This window comes from Arachis stenosperma, chromosome 6 (assembly GCF_014773155.1).
Source record: "Arachis stenosperma cultivar V10309 chromosome 6, arast.V10309.gnm1.PFL2, whole genome shotgun sequence".
Taxonomy (NCBI): domain Eukaryota; kingdom Viridiplantae; phylum Streptophyta; class Magnoliopsida; order Fabales; family Fabaceae; genus Arachis; species Arachis stenosperma.
Window position 1 is genome coordinate 27,359,339 of NC_080382.1, and position 13,366 is coordinate 27,372,704.

General features: G+C 34.3%; 1 protein-coding gene across 4 annotated transcripts; it reads right to left on the reverse strand.

Annotated features, from left to right (window-relative positions):
• Nucleotides 1-553: 553 nt before the first annotated feature.
• Nucleotides 554-12,916, reverse strand: LOC130935175 (oxysterol-binding protein-related protein 2A-like). Of its 4 annotated transcripts, none has more exons than XM_057864771.1 (11): nt 12,297-12,916; nt 9,632-10,003; nt 8,055-8,151; nt 7,114-7,556; nt 6,564-6,719; nt 5,274-5,441; nt 5,024-5,164; nt 4,506-4,733; nt 4,274-4,387; nt 2,019-2,209; nt 554-1,260 (listed from the first exon to the last, which is right to left on the reverse strand). In XM_057864771.1, the coding sequence occupies exons 1-10, from the start codon at nt 12,744-12,746 to the stop codon at nt 2,030-2,032; spliced, it is 2,349 nt and encodes a 782-aa protein (XP_057720754.1). In that variant the 5' UTR covers nt 12,747-12,916; the 3' UTR covers nt 554-1,260; nt 2,019-2,029. The 4 variants fall into 4 exon arrangements, with proteins under 4 accessions (XP_057720754.1, XP_057720755.1, XP_057720756.1 ...); XM_057864772.1 differs by lacking the exon at nt 12,297-12,916 and adding an exon at nt 11,116-11,357; XM_057864773.1 differs by lacking the exon at nt 12,297-12,916 and adding an exon at nt 10,497-10,621.
• Between the last annotated feature and the right edge of the window lie 450 nt (nt 12,917-13,366).

A 13,366-nucleotide genomic window follows, 5' to 3' on the forward strand; every position in this document is an offset into this window, starting at 1 on the left:
ATCCCCTAACATTTCAAAATCGTTTCAATTTTGTCCCACCATCAATTCTGTTAATGGATCCCTAATGATAGAATAACGTTGAGTCAATTTTGAAACGTTAAGGACTTAAATAAGACGATTGAAACGTTGGGGACAACTTTGAGATATATCCCAAATATTGAGAACAAAAACAATACTTTATTTTTAAAAAAATAATAAAAAAGTTAGGCAAGTGAGCCCTCCAACTTGCCGGCCTACTACAAAGCGGAGCAAATTAGATATCCAAATCCGTTTGAGTCGTTACACCCCTTTTTTAGCAGACTTACAAGGCACGGGCAGTCTGCAACTCTGCATTGCCTCTAACCCTTAGTTGCTATGTATTTATATATAAAAAAATACTATTTAATTTTTTATAATTTATATTTTATATTTTAACATATTTATTTAAAATTACAACATTTATTATACGTAAACTTTCACTAGCGAAAATTCAGTTATAATCAAATCATAAAAAATTCTTACCTAAACATTTATCATCATCAAATGCCACCAATTTTGGCTATGGGAGTGGGTTGAATATTTGGTATTAAAGCTTTATATATGAAACAAAATAGTGATACACTTCCAAATTAGATATGCATCTAGTTATTTATTTATTTGGAAAATGCAAACAAATATAAAATAAATGGATAGCCCTTTTGGCCATGACGCCTAGCTATATATCAAGGATAAAGGACAAACTTACATAAACTAATACCCCAAATTAATTAATTACACATACTAACAATTAAGAGAAAGCAAGATTATGACAATCTAAAATTACAGATGACACCCTAATCTAACAACTGATCTAAAGTTGAATAACTTGCTCGATCATATTATACGCTCATCTAGACTATATGAATACCAGCCTCGGTTTGAGATTTATAACTCCAAAGCTCTTCTTTGCAAGCCAAGATCAGAGCTGTGTACGTGGAAACTCCTTGGTACATTAGGTCAACAAAATCATAACTTCATTCAGCAGTAATGGCCAATTGAAGTCATTTTGAACCCACATAGCAACTTTTAGGTACGACAATTGGTTGAAGTTATTTTTTCTGCAACTTCTCATTCTCCTTGTTTTTTGGTAAAATCACAAGGGCTCTCTACAAAGAGCCTTATTTTTCAGTAGTTCTCTTTTCCAAAAGGCTAACTCTCCCTTCGGTTTGGTGTAAACCATAGTCGCCATGCAAGAAGGTTCAAGATAAACCCTTCCAAGAAATTCGCATTCATTATTATTATCTGCAACAAAATTAGCGTGTTACTGCCAATGGTGGATAGCGCACTACCTCTAATGAGCTTATGCTTCTGCAAAAATGTTCTTTCAATTTGTAGCTGCTTTAAGTATCCAACTATATTTTATTTAGTGAAATAATTGGCAATTTTTCGTTCAAACATTTTTTTTTTAACTAAACAAGATATATGAACACCTAAGGATGTGCACAGAAAATAGTTTGTCTTTTAAGACCTAAGGCATATCTCTCAAGAATTGTATTGTACATATATGTTAAGTAGGGTAAATTATTTTCATCTTCTCCAAAGTGGAATGCTAGGAAGGGGATAATATTTTTAGTGAAAAATACAAAAATAAAAATTGGTTAGTATTGACTAAAATATAAGATAAAAAAATGTTGATTACCTCACATTTTAATTCTAAAAGCTATTGGGAAATTTTAAATAACAAAAATAATCTTATTTAGTATTTTTTAAATAAATTAAACAAGAAGGAATTTTAAAATAGCTTTATGAGTGTCAGCTGGACAAGAAGTGAAATTAAAGATGAGTGTAATAAGAATAAATTATAAAAAAGGGTAAACGTAATTTATTTTATTACGACTTATATGAAATACTATATCGACCGTGCAATGGAAAGCGGATCTATTTTTAGTGACATCAATGGTTAGGTCGATGTATACATCATGCATGCATGCATGTAGAATGCATACATCATGCATGCTTAGGGAACTAACAAAAAGATTAGGAGCGTTTGTAGAAGTTACCTGAACAAAAATCAAGACGCATCCAACGGTTCCACAGTGACTTCATTAAATTCACCAAATATATCTGGGCATCCATCCCATTTTCCTTGAGCTCTCGTTTCCCAATACCCGCCAATATATCGAAATGTTCCATTTTCACCTTCTTGGTGGAACCATTTCGGCTTCCAACCACTTTCTTGTATTTTTCGTGACTGTATGAAAAGCATGATCGTTCAACAAATTATAACCATAAGTTCTCGATAGAATAAGATTAGTTGTTTTAAAAAAATTCATCTAAATAAACAAACTTTGGACCATAATAGTAATTTACCAGAGTTTGGATTCTCGAAAAAGGAAAAAAGCTGGGTAAAGGGATAAAGTAGAGAATAATTATCATTGGATTAATTAGGAAAGATGCACTTGAAATGGAAGTTGTCTATGGTTTGATATTCCCTAACCACAGCAGAATGTTATGTTCTGGACTTCTTTATATATGGTTCTGATCTGCTTTAGATTTGTATGAACGTGTGATTGTTAAATTTTTCCCAGAGTGAGTAATTCGTAATCTGGGCTGTTCTCTCTTTTCATTTGAGGTGGAGCCGCCTTGGCTTTCAGCAGTGTAACAAAGGAGGATGTAGTTTCGAGAGTATTAGTGACAATGTTCCCTGGAATTAATTCTTATTCTCTTGTAAGTGATTTTAGATACACTAGTGGACGGCAACACCACCCGAATCCGCGGGTACCCATCCCACTCCTACCTGTTTGGGGCAGGTAATTATCCGTCCTGCACCGGGGTTATTTTTTACTGGGACGGGTTTTTGGACGGGACAGAGCGGGATCAGGTTTAAGTAATACCTGCCCCGGTATATATATATATATATATATATATATATATATATATAATTTTAACATATAATATATGTAATATATGTAAAATAATTAGTAAAATAATTAATAATATTGTATTATATTTAAATTTATTTTAATTTATATTTTGTATGTGATGATGGTTATATAAATTAATTTAATTTAATTTATTAAATTTTAATAATTATAAGAGCGGGTAAGGGTGGATAGGGTACCGCGGGAGCAGATTAGGATTTAACTTTTTTACTACCCGCAGGTAAGAGCGGAACGGATTTTATGCGGGTTTTTGTAGGGCGGAGCGGGATCGGATAGAGCAAAACCCCTCCCCTACCCGCCCCGTTGCCACAACCGTATATTAGTTGGGTATAAAATGCATGAAATACTTAATGGACTTTCAAAATTGAATATATGATATTTTGACTTAGTTTATTATAAACTTTTAAATTTAAAAGTCATCATGTATTCAAATTTTTATTATTTTAACTTTTATTGATATTTTATGTCTTGCAAATAATTTGTTGACATTTTTTTGTTTGAGAAACTCTTGGGTCAGCAACTTTTAGTAGTTTTAGCTATCATTTGGCAAACACAAGCACTAAATTATTTTTAATAAATAAATTTCACTAATTCATATGTTATTACAAGCTTATGAGTTTGAGTTTAAACCTAGTCTATCTACTTCCTGTACGTTGAAATGTATAACATTGCTTGGATGGTTCAGATGTGGAGTTTCTTAGCTTTCCAGTTTCCAGTAAACTGAATTGTTCAACAAGGAGGGTTTAATACAGGTAACAAGCTAAAGTGCTATAACCATGTATGTTTTGGCTTGAGAAGGGGTGTTAGACAATAATGAAGGTATCTTCAAATTAATTTAAAATATGTACTATGTATTCCTTTTAGCTATCTAACTGTTTTTGGAATGAAATGAGTGGAAAGAAAACAAGCAGAAGGAAAATGGATAGAAAATGACAATTTCCTTCAGTTTGCAATGAAAAAGAAGAAAGAAAAGTTTGTTTGTGGATCCCACACACAATTTTTCATGGCAGCTTATCGAAGAAAATGTGCCAAAGCTCTATAGCTTAATTGTTATCCGAAAACTACTTACTACCCTATGGCTATAGTCCTATACTCCTATGCCAAGAGCGCTCTAAGTTCATAATTTTTCAAGACCAGTAAAACAAAGAACTCCAATTAACGCTATGTCCTATGTGGTTGGCTTGATGTATTTGGATTCATGGCCTTTTGTCTGGGGTGTTTTTTTATGTTCTTTTTCTGCTTTAGAAAGTGAGCATTTATTAACTATCAAACAGAAAAATAAAAACAAGGAGGCGGGAAAGGAAAAGATAGAATGCATGCTTGGTTCCTTTATACTACGACATAGAAAAGAAGTTTCATTTGAAACATAGTACCATTCTTTGCCTCTTTTCCAATCTTTGTTTCTCCATATTAGCCTTCTCGTATTCCCCATTCTCTAGATGCCGCTGATCTGGCCTCAGCCTGGAATCAGTGGGCGGGAGTTTCTCCTTTAATCCGTGATCAAATACCGGGGATCAGGAGGAGGAAAAAAATGAGCAATAACAGACATATAAAAGAAAAAATGAAAAAAAGCACATCACTACATCATCATCATCATCGCAATACCTTGAGTCCTGGTGTAAGCTCGTTGAGTGTGATGGCAAATGATGTCAAATTGTACCGAGTGAGATTAGTGGGTGGCATAACCCTTTTCCACAACAAGGTTGAATCTGATGAATTGAAACCTTTTGGCTTCACATTCACATCACCATTAACATAGTACATGCTGTCATCCCACTTGCCAAATAATGTGGCAACTTTTTTCCCCCTTAAATCTTCAACAAATCCATTCACCTAATTTCACATAGAATGCATGTTTATTTTAACAAGTCAGGTAGAAAGGACAAACAAGTTTCAAACCCAAAAAAATAAATAAAAGGGGTGACAAGGTTATAGTTTTTACTTTTTACATTTGATTCTAAAGCTGATTCTGACAAAAAGTAAAAATTTTCATTTCTTATTACAAAATCATTTCTAAAGACTGATTTTGAGAGTTATAAATCTAATTATCAGAATTAGCAAATCAACGTTACCACCTCCCAAAATTTTCCCAAAAATCGCTATTAGGAACTCAGCACACTTACCTGATGAGGATTTCGGTCCAGAATCGTCTGTTCTTTGAACTTGAGTCTGATTGAATACTGGCGATTGCCACGAATGTCCATGTTCCCATGATGATCACAATATATTTTTCCAAGGATAAGATTATAAATTGTTGTCGTCACCTATATTAACAACAACAGCATTTTTTTTAGATATAATCTACAATTTTACAAGCCAGGTCACTAGTAAGAGCGGATGATATTGCAAACAGAGTGAGCTCAAGATTTGCACCTTGCTCCAGTGAAATGTTTCACCGTCATCAAACTGAAGGGTAAGAACTCCCACCGGGTCAAGTTGAATGGACCTTCCCCAAAACTTTGAACGGATGTTGCTGTCAGCCCAAAACTTCCATCCTCTACCTTCACAGTGGCACGCAACTACAGTTGGATGGTGGCTAACCTGTTCAATACATCATTTTTTGGGGTTACAATAATAAAAATAAATCATACATTGAAGGTTAGGTACAAATCATCTTCATATGTAGACAAAATACGCAAATACATATGTAGAGTTCCATGCAAATGAATGTGCAAAGTTGAGCATATTATATATCATGTTAAAGTCCTACATTGCATGAACAATCCTTTAGTTATTTTTAGGAGAAACTCTTGGGGCCAACAATTTTTAGTATTTTTGGCCATCATTTAGCCAGCACAAATACTAAATTATTTTTAACAAATAAATTTTACTAATTTATGTGTGCAGACTATGAAAATTGTGAGTGTAAATTGTATTGATTCATGTGTATAAAACTCTCGTAAATATAAATACAAACTATAAACTTCTTATGTACAAACGTCTGTAAATATAGGTACAAATTATTACTAGCAAAAAATGATAATATTTGCTGGCAATGTAGCATGCTTTATCTTTAAAATTGAGTTAGACTGCCTTACTTTAAGAAAGTCTGTCATGAAATGAAAAATAATTTTTAAAAATACATAACATCTAATATATTCAAAACTTAAAACTATATATGTTTTTTATAAAAACTTTTTCAACAGATAATCTTAACATATGTCTTTTATACCCGAATTTTTAATTGAGAAACAATTTTTTTTTTTTAAATTATCAAAATTTGTATTCAATGCATTGAGATTATTAAAAGTTTCAACCATTTGTCACCAAAAAAAAAGTTTCAACCATTTGAAACCAATTTTGATATAGAACCATTGGAAACCTTAACTTAGCAAAATCCGTTATAGTTATTAGGATACCTACAAAGGTCCAATTTGTGTTTCAGGCTTAACGGTCCCCCTCTTTAATTACTTGTGTCCCACTTCTCAAGATAAACTGAATAAGTTGCTTTATGTTATTGTTTTCGAAGTTTGCAACTCAAAATTGTCGTATGAAAGTCACCATCATATTTATACGATGAGAAATGAGTTATACAAACCATAACTCGACCAAAAGCATTTATAGCAGCGAATTTGAATACCAAGTAAAATACCACTGCTGGCATAATTGTTAGCAGCATATATCTCGGCCAAATATCGTACTAATAACCACTAAGGCACTAACCTTCTCAGAAAAGAAGCGAAGTCCTTTGTCAGGAAAGTCAGCCTCATAAGTTTCCCCTAACAAAGGATTAAAGGGTTTACAATGACGCCCTTCAGATGATGCATATCCAGAAACTGCAAATGCAGCAACATTCAGTGCCCTAAGGAGACTATTTCCCTGAAAATGAAATCCAAAGGGTCAAAGCGTCAGGTTCAATAGCATTTAACTATGTTACCTTCTCGGTTAGAATTTAACTTATCTCACATTTGATTATTACTAAATGTTGCCAAAATGTGAAATTCACTAGTAAGTCAAACATCAACAATTAACAAAAAAATGAAAACAATAGTTTACTAGTAGGACTTGTAAAAATCACAAATTCACAAATCTAACAGCATAAAGCAAACTACTCAAGTGGATTCAATATAAATCTAACATAATTGCCAAAAAATTTCTAACAGTATAATCATGTTAGAGGGCTAGGAGGGTGTAAAAAATATTTCATTCATTTCTATAAGTAACACTAGATTGAATTTGAAGAGAAATGGCACAACCAAGAGCATTATCTTACTGATTTTCCATATTCATAAGCTCGGTCCAGAAGGTAAGAGTACTCCAAGTCCTCGAAACACTTCTGAAGTGATGATATCGGTTCATTAAAGTACACAGGAAGACAAACTCGTGTGAGATCTTTGCCCACATTGTCTTTGATCATTGACCATAAACTTACGCCCTTCTCTTTCTCAACAGGATCTGGAAGCTTTTTCCTCCTAACTATGTGAGGGTATCTGAAACTATTGATTGCCTTCTCAATACTAATGTTTTCCATATCAATACATTCTGTGTTTGCTTCTTTAGACCCGTTCACTTGGTCCAAAGTTCCTATTGACCCACACCTAAAACCAGGTTCTGTAAAATACTCTCTAGTATCATAATATGAGATTTCATCTTCATCTGACACTTCCTCCAACTCCTGCTTCTCGATATCATCAGACGATTCAGTTGTACTGCATTCTGAAAACCCGAAGTAAATGGGAAAAATAATAGTACCAAATTGAATGTGTATATTCAAGGCTACATAAAGATTCAACTTGAACAAATTTAACCAAAAACTAACTTCCAAAATTAGGAGAGGACAAAATGGCATTTGATCCACGTAGGCAGCAATTAGTACATGTATGGTCATTACACCATCCTAAAAGGAAAAATCAGTGATCATGGCATGTTTTCTTTTTCAAAATTTTATTGATACATTGAACAAAAGCATTTGCAAAACTTTTGCCCCAATAAGCCATACAATAATTGCTTAGAAATAAATGAGGTACAACTGATTGTCACTTTACAATGGTCCTTAGCAGAAGGAGAGAGAGAAAGAGAGAGAAGTATAGACACCTAAGATGACTGGAAAAAAATGAATATAGCTGCTTTTTAATATTTCAAACAAGAAAAATAAATTTCACAGCCTGAGTATATATATTATAATGAGGAGACAAGTGACATTCAAAAGCGTACCGCTATATTTTGCGCGTCCTAGACTTGAAAATCCATTCTTTGTCAATTGGTATTCACCATCATGTATGGCAGAGGCCTCAGGTTCAATATTAGCTGCCTGAGTATGATCCAATAATAAGGCTTATCATAATAATAATAATAATAATAATAATAATAATAATAATAATAAGTCACATAGAAAGGAACAAAAGCTTCCAAATCTATAAGCTGAAGACATGCTCACATGCAGAGGGCAGCATAGTAAAAAGATAGAGGATGTATAAACATGAAACGGGGAAAATGGGGGCGGTGGGGATGAAACAAAAGTGTGCTTCAAAACAAATAGTACCATCAAACAGAGTCACCACTGACATGACTTTTTAGAAGAAAGTTTAGAAAAAAACAACAGATCAGCCAAAAATGACCGAATGCACCAAACATATCATGTGGTCTAACATAAGCAAATTGACTAAGTTCTTGTATGCATTAAAACAACTATACAACTTTAGTTTGAATAGCATCGGTACAAGTTTGTATCTTATCTCATAATATGATGCTAGAGCCACACATATTTTAATCAACTATATATCTGTATGTTTTATAAATTAAACTGATATGCATTATGGAGTACAGGGATTATTATGCCATAATGTATCAATAAGGAAAATTCAAAATAAGGACTGGCAGTCCAGATTAACAATTCACAAAAATTACAACAGCAATATTGAAGAAAATAGAACAGCAATTCTTACAAAAGTTTCAAACCGTTATTAATTTTTATGCATTGACTATCAGCCAATATAGAATTACAAGAAAATACAAAGCTAACCAAGTTAAGGTAGGTCATTGGCCACTATAACAACCATTAATCACGATTAGTCACTTCCAATTTTATAGCTCCTTTTGTTTACACTACTAGTAAAGCAATAGAAATTAAAAGCACTGTGCAAGACCAAAAAAGCTGAGGTGGTTTATACAACTCCTAACAAGCGTGACAAGAATCTGATTACTAATAAGATTAAAAGTTGGCGAAAAAAATTCAAAATATTTCTCGTCAGATTAAAATTAATTTTGCCGAGCCATAAAATGAACTGGAAACCTTATTAATCTGGTAAATTTGCAGTTTTAGAAACTATGTTTATCACTTAAGATGTAATGCAAGTTATTGTAGCATTTTGACTAACTGAATATTGAAGGTAGGACTACTTGTTTAGACACTCAAATGGGCACGCGGTGATAAGTGTTTGTTTGAATTAATTACTAACCTACATTCATCACTGATATTTACTTGATATATATATATATATATATACTTATATATATATACTTATTTTTGCATACCTTAATCACATGTTGATTTCAGTGTCTGAAGGGCATAGTATCCATTTCATAATAACAATAAAAAAAAATATCTTCTTCCAATGAAAGTTTTGACAAGCTGTCTCGGTATTGATCCAGCCAAGATCCGACCCACCATAATAATAATAATAATAATAATAATAATAATAATAATAATAATAATACAATTCACAAGAATACAAAAGAATTGAAATAAAAAAAAAGGCAGTATTAAATAAATTAATTAAGAAATAAATTACCTCCAACTGCCTTATTGTATCAAGCAAGTTCAATCTCTCTTGGCACAGGATTTTAAGCTGCCCTTGTAACTCGTTGAACCCGGAGAGCATGATTTGCTCACAGTCCTTCACGAGGGTCTCACTGGTACCTTCTTCAAGCAACCGTTTCTTGAGCCTCTCGGTTGACACAGACACATGGTTTGGTGCGAGAGAAGATATGATGTGATCACTAATGAGTGGTCTAAGTGATGGATACAAGCCACGGGTTGACACCAAAGCCTGTATCCACGCCACACGGTCCCTCCTCGAATCGGTTCTCAGATGGAGAGTCTTCGTTGCTGTGAATATATAGAACCTCCTATCATCTGACTTACTCTCTCTAAATGACGAGATCTGTTATAATAAGAAAGATATCTTTAGTTAATTATGTTTAAGAAAATAAATGGTAAGCAATATTTAAAAAAAAATGATGATGGGCACGATTTGTAAACATGAATGAGTCAAACACTAATGACGTAGCAAACTACGATATTATTTGTCCACAAGACAAGTTTATTAGCGTAAATTAAAACGAAACACTGTATATAAGAAGGATTATGGAGCAAGCATGCTCGCGTGATAAGTGTAATTAAGACATACACGAGAGAGAGAGAGAGAGGGAGAGAGAGAGAGAGAGAGAGAGAGAGTAACGATTATAAAAGATGGAAAATGAAATTGCCTCACTACTGGGTGCTATGATGGGAATGAAGATACTAGTATAGTACAAAGGTTAGAATAAATGATTCCAGATGCAAGGTTGTAGTGATGATGATGATGATGATGACGATGATGTGAATTGTGAAGAAACAGAAACTTATTACTGTCTCCAACTTTCTTTTGCCTTTACCTTTTATCCGGAAGAAGAAAAACTAGTCCTTGAATAATAACATTGACCTCAAACAGTAGGAGCACACAATATATATAAAAGAAATATTCATTTTATTAATTTAAATATATTGAACAGGACAATACCCCACCACCATAGTGGTAAGTCCCACCTGTTTATATATATTTTCTGTTGACAAAGACAAAAGATGGCCATTCGCATATGTTTTCACTTTTTCTTTATTTTTCAATCATATATAGTATATTAAAAAAAATTGTTTTTTTTTTCTACTAGTATTTTATATTTTTTCCCACATTTCTAAGGTTAGCTTTGAGTTACGTCGAGGCACCACAATTTACAAAGAGAGACTTGACGAAAAAACACACACAAAGTCCAACATCCCTAATTACCTTTTTCCCTCCGATTACAGCACTGTTAATACATTTGTTTTTTCTGCTCCATAATGTTTAACGCCTTCAACTTCTAACTTCTAAGGCTTGCCGTTATAGAAAAAAAGTGAAATAGAACAAAAAGTCGAAAAGGATATGACCACCGTCCACACGCGAAAAAAAAAACATAAAACAAAATAAAAAAAACTCGAAAATAATATAATAATTAAAAAATAAAAATCTCTCTCTACCTGAATGGCAAAAGCCAAAGCAAGTTAACCCGGAGAACCTTTGAAGTTAAAGAATGAACAATTGTGTGTTTCTTCTCTACAGGCCCCCCTCCTCCTTTTTTATGGGTGTTCACTCTTTGAAGCCGAAATGGCAAGGGATAAGGTTTGGTTTTAGTGGAAAAAATGGAGAAGAGAGAAAAATTAAGTCATAATAATGGAGAGAGGGGGTTGGGTGAGGTTGAGGGTGAGGGTGAGGGGTAAGTGAGAAGAAAGAAAATCCCATTCCAACCAATGCGGATGAAGGGAATGCAGATTGCAGAGGGTGTTGATGTGACCGCAAAGTTAATGCCGTAGGGCTAAATTCGTAGGCTATCCCTACTCTTCTCAGCCACCTGTTGATGTGACCCACTATTCATTAACAACCAGTTAAAACTGTAAAACAAACTTTGGGGGGAAATGAAAAATCACGGAATCCAGAAGAGAGAGAATGAGAAAAGCTAAACATTAACGCAAATGAAGCAAGGATTTTGCCGAAGGGAGATTGTATGAACCCGCGGGTTTCCACTTTACTCCTCGGTCATCAAGGAACCCCTCCCTTAATTTTTCCTCTCTTGTGTTAATTTGACCTTTTTTAATCACTGGCAGAAGAACAATCTGAATCTGAAATCACAGTTGATAATTTTCATGGTCACAAAAGAATGAATGAAGAAATCAATGAAATCCTCTTTAGTCTTGCCACTGCCTTCGTAATTACGTATATAGTCTTTTCTTTTCTTTCGCTTTTAAAAAATTAATATAAAAATAATAATATTAAAATTTTGAAATAAATAAATAAAATGTTTGCCTCTACAGGAAAGTTGCAGGGAGGTAGCGCCAAAACGATGAACACGACACTGCTAAACCAAGGCCAATACCTGTCCCACACTATAACGGGCGTTTCAGATCACACTTCTAAAACCACCATTCCATTAAAACAAAAACAAAAAACAAAAAACAAAAGAAAAAAGAGTACCTCTCTCTCATTCAAAAAATTTCCATAAACACAAAATTTTAGTTAAATAACAACAGCCAACACAAATAAGATATTAGTAAACTCCACTCATATTAATAATTCAGAGTTAGCAGTGTACGAATCATGAATGTAGTTCATATTTACTTAAATATTTTTATATTTATCTATTGATGTATTTATTTTATTTTACCTTGAGATGGACAACGCCGGAGGAAGAGGGAGGTTTGTGGCTCTTGCGGCGGATGGAGGAAGCAGCGGCGGCACCGCGGTCGAAGCGAGCGAGGCGGTTGGCGGAGACTTCGCCGATGAGGTGGACGTCGTCAAGACGAGGGAGGAGGTTGAGATACTCAGGCCACCGGATCTTAGCGTAGGAGAGGACGCCGTTGCGGAGGACGAACCACCGGGATCTCCAGCCCTTGCCGTAATTCGTCCATTTGTACAGTACTCCCGCCACCGTCTCCTCCGGTCCACAACATCCTCCTCCATCAGATCCGCCACCCGCCGCTGCGAAACTCGCCGGCAGACTCCTGGTCCTCGACAGCGCCGCCGCGTCTGCCGCCTCCGGCGAGTCACCTCCGCCACCGATCCCTGGACTCTCCAGCGAGATGCAACATAACGGGTGCATTTCCTTCACTCGCATTGTTAAACAAATAAAATAAATCCCTTCCTCTTTACTTTTTTTTTTAATTTTGTTATATCTCTTTTTCTCTTCTCCTCAGTTCTTCATTGAGAATGAAGAAAAGAGAATGGCACGAGGTGAATGAAATGAATAATTTAGGGTTCTTAAAGAAAAGTGAAAGGGTTGTATGTGTGTGTGTGGGTTGGCTTTGGGGAGTGATAATGAGAGCTCTGAAACTGAGAGAGGAGTTAGATCGAAGGAGGTTCATTAATTAATTAATAATATTTATATTTATATATTAAAAAATACAGAGGAGCTTATACGAGAAGCGGGGAATGAGGAAGATGCATTAATTAAATAAAATTAGAAAATAAAATAGGAGGGACTGAGGGAGCATATTAAAATTACCAACTAGTACTTCTATGTTAGTACCTTTGCTAGTGCTAATAGTAGTTTATTATAAGGTTTGGTGTATTGAACCACATAAAGGAATAATAAAAGACGTTTGTGATTTGTAGTTTATTGTAGAGCGAATAAAAATTCGTTTTGGGAGAATGAGATTAATATAGCATATTGATAGATATATATAGAGGGAAATAACAAACGGCAATGTGTGTGTTGTGTGCAGTGTAGGTGGGGTA

Coding starts and splice junctions, on each gene's coding strand:
- LOC130935175 (XM_057864771.1), bottom strand. CDS start 12,746: ATGCGAGTGAAGGAAATGCACCCGTTATGTTGCATCTCGCTGGAGAGT. Junction 10,004..12,296: donor CCGGCGTTGTCCATCTCAAG/GTAAAATAAAAT, acceptor TTATTATAACAG/ATCTCGTCATTTAGAGAGAG. Junction 2,210..4,273: donor TGGAAAAGAGGCAAAGAATG/GTACTATGTTTC, acceptor CTTTTCATACAG/TCACGAAAAATACAAGAAAG.